Genomic DNA, 15,847 nt, shown 5'->3' on the forward strand with positions numbered 1-15,847 from the left:
TCTCATATTTAAGTCTTTAATCAATCTGGAATTTCTTATTGTGTATTATGTAGGAAGGATGTCTGGTCTTTCTCTATATGAATAGCTTCTTGAAGTAACCTGTTTGCTTTTGTGATATGTCCGTAGTGATACATATAAATCTTGTTAATTCCTTGAACTACTTATGGGATCCTGTTGTATTACTTTCCTATAGCCTATCGATGGACATTTTATCTATTATTATAGTAAAAGCTGCACTAAACATCCTGTACATCTCCTTGTGTTTGAATATTCATACTTTATACTAGATAGTAGGTTTTTGGTCATGTTACGAATGTTGCTGGCCTTTTAACTTTGCTTATGGTACTTCAGCTGCATAGAAGCTTTAAATTTGGATATTGTAAGATATCTCAGTCTTTCTGTTCATAGATTTTACTCCTGGTGTCTTCCAGCTAGAAAATGTATTTTGAATGGAAGTATTAGGCACTGCTTGGTATATTGGTGAACACAACAAACAAAAGTCTCTTCATTTTTTGGAACTTAAGAAAGTTTCTCTATCCCACGGTCAAAAATGCATTTTTCTTTCAATAATTGTTAAATATTTTTTAAAACATTTGGATCTTTATCTGTAATTTATTTTTCCATTTAGTACATGCTGGAATCTAATTTTATTTTGTTACCTAACACTGTTACTTAAAAGCAATATTTTGTCTATTCAGTTATAATTCCACTTCTTTCATACATCATGTTTCTGTAAATTTTTTAATCTATTTCTGGATTTCCTATACTCTTCTGTTTGTTACTGTGTCTGTACCATAATGTTTTAATTACTCTAGCATTAACAGTGTTTTGATATGTAGGAGGGCAAGTCCTTTCCTCTTTTTTCTTTTCCCATTTACCTTTTTTCTATTGGAACTTTTTTTTGGAATTGCAGTGCAGTTACAGTGAATTTTAAAGAATTAATATATTTACAGTATTGACCCTTCACATATCCATGAATGGTATAGTACCATTTATTTATATCTTCTTTTATGTCCTTCAGTATAGTTGATTTTTCAGTAGTTATTGCAACTTTTTTTTGTTTTGCTTTTGTTTTTTATTCTCAAGTACTACCTTTTGTTACAGTAGTGAATAGGGTATTATTTCCTTTTACATTTTCAAATTATTACTAGCATTTGGGAAAGCTATTCTGTTGATTTTCTGATAACTTAGTATTTTCTCTTATTAGACCTAATAATTGGTAGATTATACATAGGTTTCTAGGTAAATGGTCAAATTGTCTGTAAATGATAATAGTATTGTATCTTCTTTTTCAGCCTTTAAATTTTGAACTCTCTACCCTGGTTCTACTGACTATAACCTCTAGTACAGTGTTGAAGTTAGCAGTAATAGTGAGCAGCCTTGCATTAAACTGCATTTAATGCAGTGTTTTTGATGTTTTACCACGGAAGATAGTAATTGATGTAGGTTTCTGGTAGAGAGTCTTTATCAAGTTGAGATAATTCTTCCTATTTCAAGGTTGCCAAGAGTTTTTATTATGCATGGATGTTAAAATTTACCAAATAAACTTCCAACATCAGCTTAGATGATTACTTGTTTCTCTTCATCTTTTTTAATTGCATTAGATTTTCTAAGGTAAAATTTTTAATTGTATTTAATTTTAAACTACTGCCAATTTTGGGCTTGGATGATGTGAGAAAACATTTTAAGATGCAATATTCTCTGTTATAGAAAACTGTCTTCAAAGGAGATGGAGATGACACATTAGAAAACACAATAGTTGATCAAAGGTAAGGTTGAGTTACCAGAAAAATATTATTTTCTTAAGTATATTTATTGTTGAAATAATTCCTTTAGTATTAGGATTGTTTATTTCATAGTCTGCTATAATTAGATATTGAATATACAAGGGGGCAAAAAGGCAGCATTATAATCTATAAGAGTAGCTCTCAACTGGGGTGATTTTATCTCCCTCCTATTCGTAAGCTCCTCTGGAGTTTCTAGAAACTGGCCCTCAGATGTGGAGGGCTAAGAGAGACTGAAGTAAGAGGCAGACCACTCCAGACTGGTAAGTGGCAAATTTATTAAGCAATGGAATCTATTTATGAGGCTTGTCTTGGGAGAATGCAAGATAACTAGATTTCCTCACCTGCCTGCCATAATCTTAAAAGTTGATATAGAAGCTTTAACTTGGTTCAGTCACACATTACAGGAGGCCTTAACTGGGTTCACTTACATACCTAGTATGGGTAGTCTCAGCATCACATTACTATCTTAAGGCTGTATCTTTGGAGCAGCTTCTAGAACTGGGGAAGACAAGCAGAACACATATTTCAAGGATAGGGGAGGGGGTGAGTAGCCTCCAATTGCCCAGTTTCAGCTCAAGGGTCGACTGGCAGTTGTTTTCTTGATGAACTCCTTCATTACCTCCCCTCCCTTGATATTTGACAATATCTGGAAATATTAATTGAGCTAAGATTGAGAACAGGAAAAAGGCAAAATATTGATTGCTATGGATACATTTAACATGAAAATGTTGATGTTCAATTTAATTTACATATTATACATTAACCTATATTAAACAATATGCCATTTTTAAATTATGTATTTTTTCTTTAGCTTTTTAACTCCTCTTATTATTGAGTATGATAAGCATCTGGAAGAGCTAAATAGGCAGCTGAAATATTATCAGGTATGAAATCATAGTTATCAAGCTTTTTATAATATTCTATTAAAAAAGTAAAATATACTCTTTTCAAAAACATTGATGAGGAATAAAATATTTAGCTATAACTAATCAATTCTTCGCTGTCTGTAAGAAAGAGTTGTGTGTGTGTGTGTGTGTGAGTGTGTGTTTAAAAATTATTTTCAGTTTTGTTTTTTGATCCAGTGTTTCCTTGCTCCTGGTATCTCCCAAGATCTCTTAGATGCTTGAAGCTCTTAAACTCATTATTATATGCTTATCTCTTTATTTTTCCCCCAGGGAGACCCAAAGGCATCTCATACTTTGAGACCTTTCTCTTTACCCTCATTCTACCTGTATATCCCATTATTTGGAGAATGGATTTTTCACCCAATTTCAAATATTATGTCCATCAAATTTTAGATGCATTTGATCAGTTTCTAATACAGGCTTAAGCTATGGCAGCTTTCCGTCTGAAATCCTTTCAGTAATGAGGGTTTATTTTAGGAGTGAACAGAGTGAAGAAACCAAGGACACTTCTATCCTAGAATTTCTAAGATTAGGATATATAGCAGGCTCATGGAGAACTAGAATAATAGCACAACATTGTTCAGGATACAATCTGATTTCAGTGATCGACATTTTTAGAATATTGTTAAGATTTATAATTTGTTTCTTTGATTTTAAAAGTTTTTTACATTTTCCTCCCAAACTTTGACCTTTCTTTTTTTTTTTAGAAAGAAACTTTTTTTTTTAAGATTTTATTTATTTAATTGACAGAGAGAGAGACACAGCGAGAGAGGGAACACAAGCAGGGGGAGTGGGAGAGGGAGAAGCAGGCTTCCCGCAGAGCAGGGAGCCTGATGCGGGGCTTGATCCCAGGACCCTGGGATCATGACCTGAGCCGAAGGCAAGAAGGCAAACGCTTAACCAGCTGAGCCACCCAGGCGCCCCAACTTTGACCTTTCTGACTGTTGGATAACCATACAAAGGAAGCATTTGTTAAAGAGATGCTATATGTCTCAAGCTAAGCTCACCAGAAGGTGATAAACTTCTTAGAGTTTGAATATACTCATTATTGTGTTTGGCTTAGATACCAATCCCTGGATCAGTTCAGTTGGGTAGCAAGGTTGACTTAATTTAATGCAAATGAAAGAAAGAATAGCAACTTTATATAAAAACACCACCTTAAGACTGATTTCCTCAGAATGGGGCTGTAAGTGTGGCAAACACTAAACTTTATTTATATCTCTTCTCTTCATGCAGGGACAGCAAGAGATCCTACCATATGCTTTGAAGTCTAGTGTATAATAAGCCCTCAATTTTTGATAAATGAATAAAAAACCAGGGCCTATTAGAACAAGATGATTAGAGCTAGCTTAACAATCTCCTATTTATAAGTTAATGAATTGACTAAAAGTGTTTTACTAAAAGAACACATAATGTTTTCATCTTCTAAAAATAAGTTAGGTTTTCCATTGCATTTGAAATTATTTATACTCTCTTTTCCAGGATTAATCCTCTAATATACATTTACAAAGTGATCCTGTAAACCCAAATTTCAAAAACAAGCATTTCTTTAAATTGCAGTTCCTGTTTTATTGTAAGTTAATTAGGTGTTTTCCTAGTCTTAACTATGTGCTTTTTTTTTTTATTTAAACCTGTGGTCATTTAAGTTTGAACCGACCGTAGTAATGTCTTTTAATCTTTCTAATTGACAATTAAAGAGCAACAGAAAGCTCTCTTCTGCACACATGGTATTTTGCTTTTATTTTTAGGGCTAGTGAGTTAAAGTTTCTGCTGAATTCACCGAGGATTGCTATAATGACATCTTATGTGGTTTGATTGTTATAAAATGGGGTAACTAGTTATTTTGAATTAAACTTTTAAATTTTTAATTTTTTATAATCTAGCTGATTCATATATCTCTTTAATCAGCTATTTTACTAAGGTGTTTAACTTCATTTTCCTATTTAGCATTCTCAATCTAAGAGTGATTATTGAATTAATTACAAGAGAGAGAAAACTGTAGCAGAAAGCCTAAGGGTCTGTAACAAGAGTAGTTGCTACTTTTAGAGAGGAAAAGAAAATGCTGACAGATAAATCTAAGAACAGTTGCTCACATGGATATTACTGATTAGAACTAGTTCTTAGGATTTATTGACCAGTAAAAAAAATGGTTTATCTTGAAAGCAAGAGAAGTATCGCTATAGTTCTCTACATGAAAAATTTTCTTCCAAAAATATAAATAAGGGAAAATTTGATAATATGAGAGGGACTGCTGAGATTTTGTTTCCTTCCAACTATTAAATATTTTGAAATATTTTACAGTAAAGAATCTTTAGTGTGACTATAATGATTCACCTGTAATCCTAGCTATATATATATATATATATATATATATATATATATATATAAACTATTTGAGTAATTTGAGTAAATATTTTTTAAGATATGCCAACATTTTTGCAACTTTTAAAGATCTTGCAAGATTTTGCAACTTTTAAGATCAGTTTTTTGGTTTGTTTTTTTTTTTTTAATGACAAGAATCAGGATAATTGCTATAATAAAATCCAAACCTCTTAGTTACCATGGCATTCAAGACCTGCTGCCTGCCTTTCCAATTTTCTTTCACTTCATCATCACTCAATGTATGGTCACTTCTCAGTTATCTGATAGTGAATTCATTCATTTTGGTTTAATTGTGCTTCATTCACAGCAAGGACCTGGGAAAGGTTCAACTTTAGAGTTAGCTGTTAACTGATTTCCTAGACCAAGCTGCCACTAGCTTCTCTGGTTGAAAGGGAGGCAGAAGGGCTTGGAGCATTGCCTGTTTCACCCTTCCCTTGCCAGGTTCACTCCAGGCTTGGCTCTTCTCCTTTAGCCTAGGATACCCAATCAAGACTAATGGACATATCATGAGTTGATTGCAGTTTTGTTTTAAGTGCGATTTTACATGGCCTCCTTCCTGCTCTCCCCTTGCCTATTTACTCTCATTGAGAGCTGATAACTATGCATGTGTTATAATATTTTTTGCCTCTTTGCTTTTACACGTATTTCTCTCTACTTGAAATGCCTTTCCTTTCCTGTTGAAATTTTACAATGCCTTTATCTCCTCAGAGAGAATTAATCATACCAAACTCATTCTCTTTATGGTATATTTTATTCTTATTTGTATTTTAATTAGTGATTCCTTTTTTCTCCATTTTTCCTATTAAAGTATATGTTGGTGATGATATAGGTTTACCATAGCAACCTTATATGGTGTGGAGAGTTTAGACAGTTAATAAAGGTAGCGAATAGGAGACTAAGTGAATTACTGCTAAAGAAGATCTGTATTTTCTTTTTCACCATTAACGTTTTACTTTTTCAAATACAAGCTCTTATATGGGCTTCAACTAAACTAAAGTGAATTAAGAATACATTCAGGGTATGGGGATCATCTGGTATTTGTTATAGTGACATACTGAGGAATATCTCATCTTTTTTTTATAAACATCTATAAATCATAGGAATGCATTTGTAAATATTTCTCAGTGTGTCATATAAATATTTTTATATTTGTTTCAAAATGAATGCTTTATTATGTTCTATGTATCATTAAAATATCCATATTTACTAGTGCTTATTAGGAGTAAAGAATAGTTGTTTCTTATCAGTAGCCTAGTGCCATAGAATCTGACTGCTTGCATGGGAATGGATTACTTAATAGAGACCTGTCTGCAAAATGCATTCCATATTTTAATCTTTCAGAAACATATGGGCGAGATGAAACTACATCTTGAAAATGTCATCAAGGAAAACGAAAGGTAGATCAATTAACAGTTGATTCTTTTATTGTTATTCTAGGTAATTTTTATTGTTGTTATTTGATATTTCATTCATATAGTATACTGGTTATGAGTACAGATCTGGAGCCTGATTTTCTGTTTGACTCCTAGGTCCATTACTTACTAGCTGTGCAACCTTAGACAGTTACTTAACCTCTTTGTGCTTTAGTTTTCTCATCTCTGAATTGTAAATAATAATTTATTTCATAGGGCTGACTGTAGAGGAAGATAGGGTACATAATAAACACTTTATAAATATTAGCAATCATTAATAAGATAGTTATTTTAATCACATATGTTATGAAACATACTGATAAAACAAAAACTGACAATCCACCATCCAGGTAAGAGCTAAAAAAAGTTACCAATACTGGTGCATCTACCCATGTTTTCCTTCCCTATCCCATTCCTCTCCTGTCTTCTGCTAGATATTAACACTTTCTTGAATTTTGTGTTTATCATTCCCTTGCTTTTTAAATTTTTTAATAGGTGTGTGTATCCCTAACAATATATTATTCGGTTTTGTATTTTTTTTTAACTATAAAAAAATCATATCATTTAGTCTCCTGGGACTTTTTCTTCTACTCAGTATCATGCACAAACAAGCACAAGAGTTTCAAGGGATAATCTTGCTGGGTCATAGATTATATTAATACTCAGTTTTACAATATAACACCAACTTAATTTCCAAAGTGGCTGTACCGATTTACATTCCCACCTGTGATATTTATGAGTTCTTATTGATCTATATGTTTTTATCAGCACTTAGTCTTACCAGGTTTCTTAATTTTTGTTATTTTGAGTCTTAAATGGTTTTTCATTGTGGTTATAACTTAACATTTCCCTGAATACTAATATGGTTAACCATTTTTCATATGTTTATTTATCCATGTGATTTTCTCTTCTCATTAAATACTTGTTCATTTCTTTTTCCCAGTTTCTATATACCTTTTCCTTATTAAATTGTCAAAATAGTTTATATACTCTGTATTCTGAATATTTGTTGGGGTGCCAGTCTGTGTCAATGCAGTAATAATACTGTAAACGATAACCATTGTAGAAATTTCAGAGAGGAAGGAATTTAGTCACTTACATGTAAGTACTACTAGATCCCGGGTTTTAGGATCATAACTTAGGGGCTGTGATCTGGAGGTCAGAAATTTATGGTGCTGCCACCATCTCTGTTGCTACTCCTACAGCATCATTTCCCTAAAGCCTAGAGTCTTGCCATTGGAAAGCGAGGCACAGGGTATTGACTATAAGAATACCCTCATGTCTGTCCAGTTTTGCTTGCTATCTGTCATACCAATAGAAAAATATTCTCAGCTCACTTCTGTTTTCCATATCCCCCTCAAGTGCTTCTCACTGGTGAGACTTTAATCCCACCCACAACTCCAGCTACAAGAACCACTGAGAAATATAGTTTTAGACTTTCACCCACTGTGCTAGAGGCTGGAAGATGAAAAGGGATGGGAATGAATAATGTTGCTACAGTACCATACAACATGCTAGCCAGTAGGTGTTTCATATATCTGTTCCCAGGTTATGGTATGTTTCATGAAAAGAATTTTCTATTTTGTTTTTAATCTTAAGATAGGTGAATCCATCTTTTTTCTTATGGTTGTTATTCTTTGTGTCTCTAACAAATCCTCTCTCAGCCTGTGATCATAAAGATCCCTATTTTTGGCTAAAAATGTTTAAAGTTTTATTCTATCCGAAGTTTCTCAACTTTAACTTTTAAAGATCATGCAGCTGGGCTGAAATCTGATACATCTTTTGTTGTTGACTTGTATAACTAGACCAAACTGGGAGAAATAATTTTGTTTAGTTCTAAATTCATTTAAAACATGGGCTCTTTTATTTTTTTTTAACGATTTTATTTATTTGTTTGACAGAGAGAGAGCACAAGTAGGCAGAGAGGCAGGCAGAGGGAGAGGGAGAAGCAGGCTCTCCACTGAGCAGGGAGCCTGACGTGGGGCTCGATCCCAGGACTCTAGGATCATGACCTGAGCCGAAGGCAGCCACTTAACCGACTGAGCCACCCAGGTGCCCATAAGCATGGGCTCTTTTAAAGCTAGCATTCTTTTGTATGTATTTTGTTATATATAATATGCAGTTTCCTTTTTTATTGTTAATTTATTTTAGTGTAATACATGTTGTTCTTTAGGACAGAATCATCTAGAACTCCCATGGAATTCGTATGTCTTGCTTTTGACTATTTTGTCATTTTCTCACTTCCATTTTAAAAAATATGTTTCATTATTTCTCCTCTTCTCTAATTTCTGAAAGTTTCGTATGTTTAAGCTAGTTGGCTGAAGTGTAAAATAAATCTTTTAATTGGGTTTTCAATTTTTCTTATTTGCTTTTTCCCCGTGGAAGTTTTTCTAACTTTAACTTTTTATGATTTACTATTCTATCTCAAAAGAGTTATTAAATAAGCCATGCTGTTCCTAACAAAGAACATTGCTAAGATTTTTGAATCACCAATGTATGTAGATTAAGCTTGTATTTTAATGTAATGGGGATAGAAGAGGTATTATATGGTTGAGATAATCATTTTGTTTCCTATATTTGGTTCCACATACTTACTTCCTTTCATGTCCAGGTCTTTTTAAGCCAGTCTTTTAAAAATCTGCCTTTACCTATTTAACAGTAATGTGGTCATGTCTCTTGAATGTATTTATTCCTAGTACAATAGGAAAGTGGGAAAAAATGGATTCTGAGCTTATTAAAAAGACACTTCTAGTAACTTGAAAATGTTCTCAGGTTTTAAAGTGAATTCTGCTTATTATATTTTTAGGGCAACATCCTATTTTTAATTATGTATTGCAGTTAAGGACTGCAAAATCAAGAGAGTTTATCATTTTTAGGGAGAGTATCTTAAATGTGTATACATGGTCAGTTCTGAATAATGGAAGCTAGCAGTGACATGGATTATATAGTAGTATGTAATTCTACACTATTGGGTTTTGGAAACATTTTAGTATTTACATTTTTATATAGGTGGATATAATGTGGGAATTGACCACGGATAGGAAATAATGAAGTCATTTTAAATCAGGCTAAGGAGGAGGTGAAAAAATACTTTCCTTCCTCCCATTTTTAAGTCTGTTCCTTGAAATCTAGTTCATATTGAGAATATAGTGTCTTGTACTAAATTTTTCCTGTAATACCATCTTTTCTCCTCAAAACTTATCAGAGGAAGTAAATTGCATAAGATAATGAAATGCAGGATTATATGTACAACACTTTCTGGCACTAAATACTAATCTTTATTGTTTGTTATATGATTATTCAGGCTATGGAAGACATCATTTTTTGCCTCCATAAGAGCCATTTTTAATTCTTTCATTCAGCTCTGATTTTGTTCCAGTGTCACTGTGCTCGGGGGAGATCAGGTGCTTTCACAGTTTTAAGTGATAAGTCTTTTATTCAAACTAGTTTGAATTTCTTTTTGCCAGGGATTGGTCTAGGAATGAACACGGGACCCTACTTTTAGCCAGTGAAGTATAAGAGAAAGTCTGTTGTAGAGCTTCTGGTAGAGTTTTCTCCCTGATTTAAAAAAAAAAAAAAAAAAAAAAAAGAGGCTGGCAAGAAGAAAGCTTTACCTCTTTCCAGCTTCTTGTTATTTTAGAAAGTGATATGTGAAGTTGGTATAGCCATTTAGCATCCGTGGGGGTAGATATCAAGATTGAAAGAAGGGAAAGATGAGAAAACCTTTGGTCCTTATTATATTATTGAACTGCTGAAACAAATCTGGAACCACTTACCCTCCCAATTTAATATTAGATGAAGTAATAAAATATTCAGTCATTCATTTATAAGTATTCATTGAGTGCTTATAAGTACCAGGCACTATTCAAGTGAATACATCAGTGATAAAACAGACAAAAATGACCAAACGTCCTTGCAGTGCCTGGGTGGCTCGGTTAAGTGTCTGTCTCTTGATTTTGGCCCAGGTAATGATATCAGAATCCTAATATCAAGCCACTTGTTGGACTCCCTGCTCAGTGGGGAGTCTCCTTGTCCCTCTTTCCCTCTGCCCCTTCTTCCAGTAGTGTGTGTACTCTCTCTGGCTCGCTCTCAAATAAATCTTTTTTAAAAAATGACCGTCCTTATTTTTTGTTAGGCATTTTGTTACTTACAGCCAAAAGTACTAACTGATAGAGAGACTTAATTGCATCTGTCAGAGATTCATAAACTACAGCCTGTGGACCAAATTTGGCCTGCTACCTTTTGTAAATAAAAGTTTATTGACTCACAGCCACATTCATTCATTGATATATTGTCTATGGTAAACACTGCTGTTCTTGTGCTACTTGAGGTGCTGTGAGGAAGACTGTCCCCAAAAGTCTGCCAAAATCCTAAGTTTTATAAAGTTTTAAGTTTCCATTTCAAATCTCGTATAAAGCCAGAGCTACCCTGATTTCTGTATGTCTCTGTTTATAATTGAGTTTATTTTTCTTTATGTGTATATACGTACACTCTAATTGTTTGTTATATTATTATGCAATCTATGGAAGACATCATTTGTTGCCTCCGTAAGAGCCATTTTGTATTTTCCCTTTGATTACTAGTCTCTAGTCATGCCAGCCTTCTTATTTGGCTTCCCTAAACCTGGCAAACCAGTGTCCCCCTGAAGGCCTTACCTAACTCTTCTGCCTAGAATACTCTTCTCCAGACCCACACAGGACTGTCTTCCCTTTGTTCAGATCTTTCATCAGGAAAGCATTCCCTGACCACATTACCTAGCTGTTTCCACCGTCTTCCCCTTTCTTTTTTTTTTCTATAATACAGTTTTATTTTATTTATGGCACCTGTTACTACTTGAAATTATTTGCCTATTTGCTTATTTTTTTTGTCTTATCTACTAGAATGTATCCTTCTTGCGAGCAAGGCCCTTGTCTATTCTTACTTACCACTCTATCCCTAACATCATTGAATAGTGCTTTATCTTTTATGCAAAAACCATATAATTCACTCTTTATGATTTCCAGTTTCAATTTCTTTGAAGAGTAAAAACTTAGAGATGCTTTTGATCTCCTTTTGATCTTCTGTGATTTTATAATTTTTCTGACTTTTTGTAATTTTTTTACTTACCTCTAATTCAACGGTAGTTATTTAATGACTCTTTATTGAGCCTTTCATTTTCAGTGTCGGTTTCATGGAAAAAAAACTCTTTTATACTTTAATTGTACCACCTTGGGTCATATTTAATTAAATCGTGCAATCATAATAACAGGTTCATGCGGCTGTGATGTAGATTGACTGTTCCAACTTCTTTTTAGTAGGCCTTCCTGTATTACAGACACTGGAAAACTAGCTCCAGATATGGATTAGTTTCTGCTAATGATACGTACTTGTAAGAGACCTAAATTAGGAGATTAGTAGGAGGAGAAGCAGTATCTGAGGGTCTATTTTCGTGGCTGAGGATCTAACAAGTGTAGTGTAGCTCTAGAGCTGATAATTCTGGGCAGCCACTTCTCTTGAAGCTAAGGCAGGGTGTCCTGCAGGCAGTAGCTCTCTGACAGTAATATCCTAATCCCAGGGTCTCGGATGAAAAGGTCTGATCTTGGAACCAGCAGTTAGTATAGTTGCTTCCTCCTGATTATCTAGCTTCCTAACTGTGGCCTGTATATCAGTTCTCTTAGCAGATCAGTTTTGCAGTTAGCTAAACCAAGACTGACTTTTTCTAGAAACTGCACTAGAAAATAGAGATCAACTAATCAATGGTGACAGCAGAAAAAAATGAAATCTAGTTATTAATAATAAGGATAGGGGCGCCTGGGTGGCTCAATTGGTTAAACGTCTGCCTTCAGCTCAGGTCAGTCATGATCCCAGGGTCCTGGGATTGAGTCCCCCATCAGGCTCCTTGCTCGGCGGGGAGCCTGCTTCTCCCTCTGCCTGCCGCTCCCCCTGCTTGTGCTCTTTCTCTCTCTCTGACAAATAAATAAATAAATAAAAATCTTATAAAAAATAATAATGATAACACTGTCTATCTCCCCAAAGCTTTATATGATTTCTCTTATCAAGCCATCCAAAATGATGGAACTTTCTTCTTTTTATTTTCCCAAGGCTCGTAGATTTTTTTGAAAAGATTTTATTTATTTGACAGAGAGACGGGGGGAGCAGCAGAGAGGGAGCAGAAGAGGCAGAGGGAGAAGCAGGCTCTCTGCCGAGCAGGGAGCCCAGTGCGGGGCTCCATCCCAGGACCCTGGGATTATGACCTGAGCCGAAGGCAGACGCTTAACCAACTAAGCCACCCAAGCGGCCCTAAGGCTCTTACATTTTGACTTAATTATTATATATTTCAATAAGTACGACTAGAACCAGAAGTCTTACTATCTTGTGTGTAATACTGCTTCAGATATTTGTTGAACATGATTAAATTATTGATGTCTAATCTTCAAGATTTATTAACAATACATAAAAAACAGTGCTTTGAAAAAGATTAATTCCTTAAATCTTTGCAGTAATTAAATGGCTTTATTTTCTCAATTATACTGTCAATATCTTTGGAGAACTAGATAAAATTCATTTAATCAGTATTTATAAATATATTATTATGTTATATATTATAAATATATTATGTTTCAAAGAAAGGGGCAAAAATAAATATATAAGATAAAAATAAGCATAAGGATATAGAGGATAGGAAGAACAATTAACAAGTTTGAGTGTGTATTTTTCTGTTCATATGCACTCATATCAACCAACAAGAATACACTGTTGTTTTTAGAGGCCTGTGAAACATTTATAAACATAGACATGGACTGCAAACCTTGCCCACCATATACGCACATATGAATTTAAAACAATATAAGTCATGCCTACAGTAAAATGAGAAATAACAAAAAACAGCGGTGCCTGGGCTGCTCAGTCAGTTAAGTGTCTGCCTTAGGCTCAGGCAATGGTTTTGGGTCCTGGGATTGAGCCCTGCTGCAGGCTCCCTGCTCAGTGAGGAGTTTGCTTCTTCTCCCTCTCCCTCTCCTCCTCAGCCTCCCCCCACCCATGCATGCTTATGCGGTCTCTCAAATAAATAAAATCTTAAAAAAAAATAACAAAAAACAGGCACAAATAATTTTTTAACTACATTCTCAAACAACTCCTGAGATGAAAATGAATTGAAAACTAAAATTAAAAACTTAGAATAAGCAACATATCAAACTAGTGAGATGTAGCCAAACTAGTACTTAGAACATTTTTAATCAATTGAAAATCAGTGAAGTAGGGTGTTTTGTTTACAATGATATCAAGACTAGGTAATCAGACTCCTTCTGAGAAAAACTAGAAATTCTAGACAAAAACTAGAAAATTGGAACAAAAATTTGACAACAATCAGATCTATTTAAGTGAATTGGACTCAGTGGAGAATTATAGGGTAAGACCAGGAAAATAATGAAATCCAGGGATATGAGCCTGCCTTTGAGCTGCCCTCCCCTAGGTGCATCTCCCTACCCTGGAGGAGGTGAAGAGAGGTTGAAAAACTGAGCTTGAAACAAATTCACAGGGCCAGAGAGATTAAATTTGAAAGTCAGGGCCCATCAGATTTGAGGGTGAGTGGCTTAGGAACTTCCCAGGCATTGGGTTGGGATACCCTAGAAGTAAGAATGACCTCCAAAATATACTAGTCCGAAAAAGATCTAAAACAGAGCTTGGAATTATCTGAATCTCCAATGTTGATATAAGGTAATCAGAGATTGATAATGCACCTAGCCACCTGGAAAAAAAAAAGGAAGATCATTTTAGAGGAAGATAACATTATTGCTAGGCCTCAGAATATCTCCAAATATTTTTACATGTAATACCTGGCTCATATTTTTAAGACAGAGTTTTTTTAAAATGATAAGAAATAATAGGCAATAGAAGAAAATCCACAGGATTGGTCTTTAAAATAACTCTGCTTAATATGTTCAATGAAAAAAGACAATTTTAAGAATGTTGATAAGAGAATAGGAAACACTAAAAAAAGACCAAACCAAAATTCTGAAACTGAAAAAAAATACAGGGATGAAATAAGATATAACTGAAGAAAGAATTAATGGAATGCAATCTAAGTCTGAAGAAAATATTCAGAAGGAAGATCAGAGAGACAAGAAGTTTAAAAAAAATGCAGGAAATAATGTAAGAGACATAAGGGAAATAGTGAAAGGAGCTAAAATTCATATAATTTACATCCCAGAAAGAGAGGGCAGAGAGACAGTTGATCCACAAATTAAAGGAACACCATGTATCATAAGCATGATAGTACAAAAACTATACATACATTATTATAAGATCAGATACAAAATCAAAGACAATTTTTAAAAATGTTCAAAGCAGAAAAATTATCTTCAAAGAAACAGCAGTAAGACATAAATGAACTTCTCAACAGAAATGATGGAAATCAGGAGACAGTGGACTATCTTCAAAGCTGAAAGAAAAACTATTAACTTAAAATTATGTATCTAGTGAAACCTTTTTCTAGAAGTCACATAAGTACATTTTCAGATGAAAAGAAATTGAGAAAATTACCATTAGCAAAATTAAAATCTTAGAAGGATATTCTACAAAAAGAAAGGAAAGGGTAACTATGGGAGAAAGTCTAATGAAGCTCAACTATTCTGAAACAATAATCATGTTTCTAAAATATCTGTAGAGAGTTAAAATACAATACAATGCATTAGGAAACAAACAGGGTTGCTGGAGTGGTGGGGGGTGGGAGGGATGGGGTGGCTGGGTGATAGACATTGGGGAGGGTGTGTACTATGGTGAGCGCTGTGAATTGTGCAAGACTGTTGAATCACAGATCTGTACTTCTGAAACAAATAATGCAATATATGTTAAGGAAAAAAAAAGAAGGTAGCAGGAGGGGAAGAATGAAGGGGAGTAAGTCGGAGGGGGAGACGAACCATGAGAGATGATGGACTCTGAAAAACAAACTGAGGGTTCTAGAGGCGAGGGGGGTGGGGGGATGGGTTAGCCTGGTGATGGGTATTAAAGAGGGCACATTCTGCATGGAGCATTGGGTGGTATGCACAAACAATGAATCATGGAACACTATATCAAAAACTAATGATGTAATGTATGGTGATTAACATAACAATAAAAAATTTAAAAAAATACAATACAATACAAAATCATAAATTTGGGGAAAGGGTAAATAGAGTTAAATAGAGTTAAAACATTCTCAGCTTCCAGCATTACCCAAAAGAAATAGAATACTAATATAATTTAGAGTTTTGCTAATTCTGTATGCATGTTATAACTAGGGTAGACACTAAAAGTAAAGAATCGTATAACTGCCAAACTAATAGAGTAGAAAAACAGAATAATAAAAACCTATGGAACAACAGGAACTCTCACTCATTGCTTG

General features: G+C 34.2%; 1 protein-coding gene across 12 annotated transcripts in view; it reads left to right on the forward strand.

The window, feature by feature from the left end:
* SCLT1 (sodium channel and clathrin linker 1) overlaps positions 1 to 15,847 on the forward strand; it is a 202,021-nt gene that overhangs the window by 26,921 nt on the left and 159,253 nt on the right. For all 12 annotated transcript variants that reach the window (XR_015767773.1, XR_015767774.1, XR_015767775.1 and 9 more), the window contains exons 3-5: positions 1,711 to 1,769; positions 2,599 to 2,671; positions 6,416 to 6,471. Coding sequence is in view for 6 of the 12 variants with exons in the window: in XM_088021038.1 (XP_087877164.1) it covers positions 1,711 to 1,769; positions 2,599 to 2,671; positions 6,416 to 6,471 (188 nt within the window). In the remaining 6 variants the exon portion in view is untranslated. The remainder of the gene's footprint in view (positions 1 to 1,710; positions 1,770 to 2,598; positions 2,672 to 6,415; positions 6,472 to 15,847) is intronic.

The sequence above is a fragment of the Eumetopias jubatus genome, unplaced genomic scaffold (assembly GCF_037043125.1).
Source record: "Eumetopias jubatus isolate StellerSeaLion01/CBP00866 unplaced genomic scaffold, mEumJub1_p1.0 scaffold_2, whole genome shotgun sequence".
In the NCBI taxonomy this organism is placed as follows: domain Eukaryota; kingdom Metazoa; phylum Chordata; class Mammalia; order Carnivora; family Otariidae; genus Eumetopias; species Eumetopias jubatus.